General features: G+C 34.4%; 1 protein-coding gene and 1 pseudogene across 1 annotated transcript in view; one reads left to right on the top strand and one right to left on the bottom strand.

Annotated features, from left to right (window-relative positions):
- The window catches only part of ZYG11B (zyg-11 family member B, cell cycle regulator), a 66,053-nt gene extending 61,128 nt beyond the window's left edge, over positions 1–4,925 (top strand). The window contains exon 14 of the mRNA XM_011370477.2: positions 206–4,925. Coding sequence (XP_011368779.1) covers positions 206–396 — 191 coding nt within the window. The 3' untranslated portion in view covers positions 397–4,925. The remainder of the gene's footprint in view (positions 1–205) is intronic.
- A 3,112-nt stretch (positions 4,926–8,037) lies between these two features.
- LOC111745947 lies at positions 8,038–8,156 on the bottom strand (annotated as a pseudogene).
- Between the last annotated feature and the right edge of the window lie 11 nt (positions 8,157–8,167).

Below are 8,167 nucleotides of genomic sequence, written 5' to 3'. Positions count from 1 at the left end.
TGACCATCTATCAACTACTGATTTGTACTTCTTTAACCCTTCACTCCTTTCTCCTACCCCCCAATTCACCTCCCCTCTGGCTATCACCAGATTGTCCTCTATATTTGTGAGTCTGTTTTTGATTAGTTTGTTCTTTTTGTTTCTTAGATTTATGGAATAATTATTAAGTATTTTAAGAAATGCTCTTTCTCTTGTTTTATTTCAGCCTCAAGGTATTGCAGCATGCTGATTGAGGAAGGAGGGTTGCAGCATTTATACAACATCAAAGAACATGAACAGACTGATCCCTATGTCCAACAGATTGCTGTGGCCATTCTGGACAGCTTAGAAAAACACATTGTACGCCACGGGAGACCACCTCCCTGTAAAAAGCAGTCCCAGTCCAGACTAAATTGATAGCCATAGGTAATTGGATAATAGAATCACAGGAATCCTTTTTTGTGATAGGTTAATTTTGAATATTTTACCTTCTGTGACGTTTTGGGGTTTCAATGACAAGAGTCATAGATTAGTTTGAGATTGACAACATATAGTACTGCCCATGTGAACAGTCTCTAATTTGTCTTGTGATTTTTAACTTATGAGGCAAGAAGGATCTCTTCCTTCATCATTGCCTTTTAGGAAATTTTCCACATCTTTCAGTGTTTAAACTTACCTATGCTTGAAATTCTACAGTTTTATGATAAAGTTTGCACGAACCCTTAGGCCAGACTTTTCTGATCCTAAAGACCCTTCCAGTCAGTTTGCAGCTTCAGATAAGCTGTTAACTTGATTTCTGGCACTGCTTCAGTTGTAAATTTTATACTGCTTCTGTATAAAATGCCTTCATTCTCTGTCTGTGTACCTTTTATATGATGTCCTTCTTAATGTAAAAGAATGGAAATCTGAATCTTCTCCTTGCAAAAGCTACTCACTGGCTGAAGCCTGGGTGGCTGGCAGAAAAATATATTTAAAAAAAAAAGCTATTAAGGGAGAATAGGATTTAGAAACTGGTAAAAGGTCTGCTCTTATGGTATAGTTTTTAAATTGGGGCAGCTATCCTTCTGGAGCCCACCGCTCCTGAGGCAGTGAGCAGTAATTTGTTTTTCATGTTTATTCCTGGAAGCATGAGCTGCTGCTTCCAATATAGACTGCTGGTTATTCTCTAGAAATATTTCCCCAAGCATCACAGTGTAAAATAATACAGCATTCTGTGTTAAAGATTAACTGTCTAAATCTGTATATGTCACATTGTTGTGAAAATGTGAATTTTTAAAATGTCTCTTGTTAAAATCAACCATTCTTTTCCCTCTATTTCAAAGTCATTTTGTTCAGTGGAATAGAGATTACACATGGTGTTACCTGCTCAGTTAAAATACAATTAACAACAGTAAATTTTGCCATTAGAAGTTAAATTTTCTTTTGTTTAAAAATACATGTATCTTAAGGTTTTCATGTTAGAGAAAGATGTCCATATTTTATTGCCAAAAATGAAAAAGAATTAGACTATTGTTAAATGTAGTGATTCTAGTTGCAGTGCATAAAAGGAAATATTTGGGGGATTACTTTTTAGACAAGTGTCTTTCATTTAAGATACTGTTACAGTATAATAAAAAATCAGTTATCATTATATCAGTAATGAAAGTTGGGAAGCAGCAAGTCAGCAAGAAACTTAATTCCCATTTAAAATTTTAGTTTTTGAATAAGGTTATTCACAATTTCAGATTACTGCATTATTTTCATAGATGGCCAAAATGTTTCAATAGAGATTTTAAATGGTATGTTTAAATTACAGTGATTATTCAGAAGCATTTTATTTAGAAAGGAGCTGGTTTACTAGTATGCCGATAACATTTTTGACATATACATTTCATACCACTATACAGTAATCATACTTGAATTGTTTGGTTTTCCTCCACAGGATGAAAACTTAAAAAAAAATAGATATTTAGAACCATTAAAAACCAATTAAATTGTGGGTTAATTCTCACTTTATTGTTTAATAAATTTTTATAAGTACAGGATAAATTTTCACAGATTAAATCTATCTCAGAGAAAATGAAAATTTTTTTAAAAATTTTTCCCTTTTTTTCTGAATTTTAATGTGTAGGCAAAACGTGAAAAATAGGATAGCCTACAGTAACTTGAAAGTTGCTACTAGCTATATTGACCATTTCCAGGTCTCTTAGCTTGTATAATTAAGGGAAAGCCTATTTGAGAAGTTTGGCTTCAAGTTTCTTTTATATTCTGTTCAACACAAAAGTGCGTGTTCCTTATAGGCTAATCCTAGATTTTTGTCTTTACAAATTGTTTTCAGAAATGGCTAAAAATGTATAGAAAACAATAAATCTTTTCATCAGTCAGAATAACTTGTTGATAGATTAAGACTCAAAAATATTTAAATTTTCTACTTTGAACACTGGTTGGCCAGATACCTCCGAGTCTTAAAAGCAAAATAAATTAATCACGTCCCAAATATATAAAAATTGTAGTGCCTTAATGGTTAGGACGGTTCTTAAAATTGTGTATCTAATTAAGGCACAGGATTGTTTCTAAGGTCTTGAATCTGGCTAAAACATATTTAGCCAGATGTATATATTGAAATTATAAGGCGTAACTGGCCTGTTTCTACAGTTAGAATCTTTTAGGCCTCCACTTTGCATTTGTATAATAGAATGTAACAGTACTTGGTGCCTTCAAAGGTTACCTCTTCAGTGGCTTAGAGGTATTGTTTTAAGCACAATTTAGACAGGTCGAACCACTCACTGCTCAAATCATAGGTGCGCCCAGATATTGTAAAATATCACTATAACAATCAACAGCAAGGTTTAAATCTACTAAAGGAAATGGAATTAGACTTTTTAGAGTATAATGATGCCTGTTGGTATCATTGAGTAAAACAGGAACAACCTGAAATTAAAGCAAAAATAATTAAGCCATCTCATCCTTTCCATCAAGTAAGTTTGGCTGTGGTCTTTGGACTCTAAAAAATCATTTTTTTTTTTTTGCAGCTGAAACAAATCAAGTAGTAATAAGGGTTTCGTTTACCCTCTAGCCAAGGACTCAGTGGCTACTGATCTTACTTGAGGATTTTTAAAATCATATCTGACCCACAAATCCAGAAATTGACCTTAAATATTGCTGCTCCTCATTTCTGGACAGAAATACTGTTTAGTGGCACCTGTCAACTAAAGTGAATTACCCAAAGTGGAAGTGAGTCACCATAAGGGTGCTATGGGAATTTAATTTTATGATCTCTTTTGAGTGCAAACATCCAAAGAATCAGGGATTCAAGCTTAAAAAACAGTCCTATGTATCCAGTTTAGGAAGTTGCTTTTACTACTAATGGGATCTTTTGAGTTAGCCCTTTTTCTCTACAGTCACTTTCATTTGGCTATATTTTAATTATGCCATGAGTCAAGATAGCATTGGGCCATCTTCTAGCACTTTGGAGCACATTTTAATGAAAACATTTTATGTGCTAAATTAGGGTAGATTAGATTAATGAACCATGGTTTGGGCTTAATGTTTCAAAATGCATGACACCCCTCCCCAAGTTTGAAAAGAGGTCTTGAGTAGCAAGGAGAACAAACTTAAACTGGTTTGTATATGTTGAAACCCAGCCCTCTACTGCCCTCTAATGATATGTTTACATTCTTTGGTTATTGTGCAACATTTATCTTGGGATAAACAGTATTATTAAACTGAAGGTGTAAGTTAAAGGCACTATCAGACTGTCAGCTGATGTGGGCAGTTTTATCTGTATGTTACTTATTTGGGGACTTTATGGATAGAGCCTCAGAGTAGTGTTCTAAGACGGCTTACAGGGAGGTTTGCAAACTTACGGTTTCCCTCTCAAGTCCATTGTAGCAGTTTCAAATGATTGTGTGAATATGTTGAATGTTTAATCTTTATCATTTGCTTTGTATTGACACATTTTTAATTTTTAGCATTAACTCATAAACTGTTTGTTTTAGTAATAATGCAAATCCAGCCTTTATTCAGTGATGACAGTAGCAGTATGATAGGAAAATTTGTTGAATGTGATTTAAATGAGTAATTGCTTTATATTTTTTAGTATTTCATAGACTTTGCATGACATGGTACACTCCTAATTATACATTCTTTGGTTTCCAAATCTTAACCTAACATTCTGTGTTAACTGATTGGTAGCTTAAGAAAGAGCTTTCTCTGCCCGTTTCTTCCCTCCCCCCAATTTTTTTGGGTAAATTATGGAAAATCAGTGTTGTTTCTCATTTCTTTAGATAAAGCAGAGTTCTTTTGGACAGCACAACCTAACTTCATAGCTAGACAGAATGACTATTAAGAATATTTAGAAAATTTATCCAAATTTATCAAAATTATTTTATGGGAAATTATAAATCTAGTTCATTAATAGTATCTGCTCAATTTTGGACTTACTTTTGGGGAAACTTCTAATTGGATTCTTTAACCTTATTTTAATCAATAGAAGCAAGAAGCCTTGCTTAGTTAATGGAAGCTGAGACACTTTCATAAAAGCAGGAAATTCTTAAGAACATTTTTTTCCCTTTAAAAATGGGAGGATGTTATATCAAGATTTTTACTCTCAGATAATCTGCAGGAATAAAATTTAAAAATCTCTACTTTTGTAGAATTCCCACTGTCAAATTCTCATTGACTTGTGAGTGTGAGAAAAGCTATCTTTTGTTTAAATTCTGATGGATGCATTTAACTCCTTTCAAAGGATATGAAAAATTCATTGGAAATTATAATGTGTATACATTTCAAAGGCTCTCAGTTATCTGAACTGAAGGCATTGTTCTCACTTCAGCCAGATGAATGGCAGTGTTCTGTACATGAATCATGCTATCTTTTAAATCAGGACATCACTTAGGTATTAATATTGTATGTACAGATTTTTGTTTTGGGAATTTTTTTTGCCTAAATAAATGTTATAAATTTTATGTAAAGTGTGTCTTGTCTACTTTGATTCTAGACATTTGCTTTAAAATTTAATACTAATACAAGATTCAGATTAGTTATCCTCTTGTAACAATTGTTTTCTGAAAAAGACCAATGGTTTTTTTACTGCAAAAGTTTTCGAGTACTGGAACTCCATTTACTCATTTCATTAAATACCTGTGTTAGGTTATATTTAAGTGTTGAACTTATATCATTTACAAATTCTTCAGAGAACTTATAGTTTTGTGAAGAAGAAGAAATATTAAATCAACAGATAAATAAGTATTATTGAAGATTATATTACGACCAGTTCACAGTGTTTGTTATAGGGGCACAGAGACCACACCTAATCTAAATTGTGTACCCATTAGACAGTCCAAGAAGACTTCCTAGAGAATATCATATCTGGGTTGACATTTATTCACACAACTATTGAGATAATTAATATAGTGTATATTGTTTAAGTGCATTTAGTTGGGGAGATTATCGAAAAACTATAATATAAGGACCTTATGGCCCAGAAGAATCCTTAGTGATTTTAGTTTAAGAAACCTCATTTTATAGTTGAAGAAACTAAGCCTTAGGTAAAATGAGCTTGCCCAAGTCACACAGACTACCACAATTCTTATTCCCCAAATTCCAATCCAATGGGTCTCTTTGCCACCCCTCCCCTCTCCCCGCCGCACCCGCCCCGCCACACACACTATATTGTTGCATAATTACATGAGATTTCTCAGATTTAGGCAGTGCAGTTGGCCCTCTGCATCTGAGGTTCTGCATCAGAGGATTCAACCAACTGGGTGGAAAATATTCAGAAAAAAAGTTCATTATCGCTGACTATATAGTTAGGCCTGTGATGGTTTTGTCTGTACTGAATATATACACTTATTTCGCTTGTCATTCCCTAAACAATACAGTATGACAACTATTTACATAGCATTTACATTGTATTAGGTATAAGTAATTTAGAGATGACTTAAAGTATAGGAGAGGATGTACATAGGTTATATGCAAATACTATGCCATTTTTTTTTAAAGGACTTGAGCATTCATGGATTTTGGTGTCTGTAGGGGTGGATGAGGGTCCTGGAACCAATCCCCACAGATATCTAGGGACAACTGTATGTGATTAAGCATCAAATGAATCGTACAGAAAAGAATGCACCGAAAGAATGCACCAAACAGTCAGAAATTAACTGTTCTTTGAGGATGGTATTATTGAGCGGAATTAGTGTTTAGATGCTATAGCATTGTTAATAAATGGCCACTACAAATACTACTGCTTCACCAATAACATAAACATGAGATTTGATGTATTAGAGTGACAGGGTTTTTAAAAGTTTTATAATTTTTATTATAATTATTAGCTTTTCTTAATTTTTATTGTCTGTCCAATAATTCAATAGTAACATGATATTACTATGGGCCATACATACTGAGGAAGACAAATACCTTTGGCTAATATTTACACATGTTGAGCTGTGTTGTGTATAGCACACACTTCAAAAATTAAAAATTAAAAGCCTTCCTCCATTATTCCCCTTTCCCAACTTCTCCCACCCTTTCTGGTGTTTTTATTATGTAGAGTCGCTCTTGGCTCATTTCTTCCTTTCCTTATTACCTTTCCGTCTCCTATTCCCCATTCTTATTCTGCATCATAAGAGTCCAATGAACTGGTCTCACTAACTGCGGTAACTCCTCAAACTGAGAGGGAGATGGCAATGGCAGAAACCATGAACACTCATATTAGTCATTTTCGTCTCTCATAATTTAAAATTCTAATGCAGTCTCAGAATTCAGCCTTTACACAGTCTCCAGCCCATGAAAGAGTCAGTCATAGGGTGGGAGTACCCAAACTGAGCTCTCAGCTTCCTGAAGTCAGCCTCTGGAGCAGTTCTGGGGAAATGTCACCAGTGGCCAAAAGTTGCAGATGAATAACGTATTTCCATGCATTGAATGAGGCAGCTGTTTAAATTGTCTTGCAATGACTTAATCAAGGGCCATCTCTAATGAATGTCTCTCCTAGACTGGGATGTGAATACAAGAGCTAAGAACAACAAAAAAAAATCTTAGCTGTCCTGTCACTTTATATAAATAAACATAAAAGGAAACGTTTTCACAGAGAACAATTTGATGATTTTCATCTGGGATGGGAGAGGAGGGTGGGGGGTTGGAGGAATGAGTGAAAAAGATGAAGAGATTAAGAAGCACAAATGCCCAGTTATAAAGTCACAAGAATGCAAGTACAGCATAGGGAATATAGTTATTATATTGTAATAACTATGTACGGTGTCAGATGGGTACTAGATTTATTGGGGTATCACTTTGTTAGTTATATAAATGTATACTCACTGTGTTGTAAACCTGAAACTAATATAATATTGTCAACTGTAATAGAAAAAAATCTTTAGAGGAACCACTTTCAATCACATACTTAGAATGTGATTGTCATATTTGAACATGAAGACTGAGTTACCAAACACATTTTCTACCTAATTCTTTGTCTCATCAATTCAAAACTGCAAATACAATGAATAATGAACCAAGTATTGTGTTCAATCTAACCATCCAACATCTTGTAAAGGAAGAAATTATCTCCTATTTTACAGATAAGGGGAAGCCTCATGAGGTCAAATGACTTGCCTCAAATCACAGTAAGTAGAACTTGTAGATTAAATCTAGATGCTATTTAACACCAGCGTCCCCACTATTTGTAGAACTCTTGCTGCTTTGAACAATTCTCAGTAGGGATGTCTTTGAATGTGGAAACAATTATAATCAAAAGTCCTCTGAAACTGGTTCATGAAATAAATCACATTATCGTTTGTGGATACCAGCAATGGATTTAAAGACTCTTTGCCTTTAAAGACCTATGGGAACAGAGCAAGTATTTGGGGTTGCTAAAAACCAAAATTCAATGGAGTAAATTTATGAAGTAATTTGTGAATTGGGCAGCATCCTACCTAGCACTTCAAAGCGAGCTCCAAAGAGGTTGCACAAAATGGAGTTTTTTGGTATTTATTTATTTATTTATTTAGGCTAGGCAACCCTTGGTTGACCTCACAGATTGCAAGGACCTTGTCAGCTTACAATCTCTTATTTATTTATTTTTTAAGCCTACAGCACCTGGTCTTCCTAGGTGGTCTCCCAACCAAGTACTAACCAGGCCTGACCCTGCTTAGCTTCCTAGATCAGACAGGTTTAGGCTTGTTCAGGGTGGCATGGCTGTAGACCAAAAGGGAGT

The sequence above is a fragment of the Pteropus vampyrus genome, unplaced genomic scaffold (genome assembly GCF_000151845.1).
Source record: "Pteropus vampyrus isolate Shadow unplaced genomic scaffold, Pvam_2.0 Scaffold170, whole genome shotgun sequence".
Taxonomy (NCBI): Eukaryota; Metazoa; Chordata; class Mammalia; order Chiroptera; family Pteropodidae; genus Pteropus; species Pteropus vampyrus.
The sequence above is the reverse complement of the archived record's forward strand: the minus strand, read 5'-3'. Positions and strand labels throughout refer to the sequence as shown.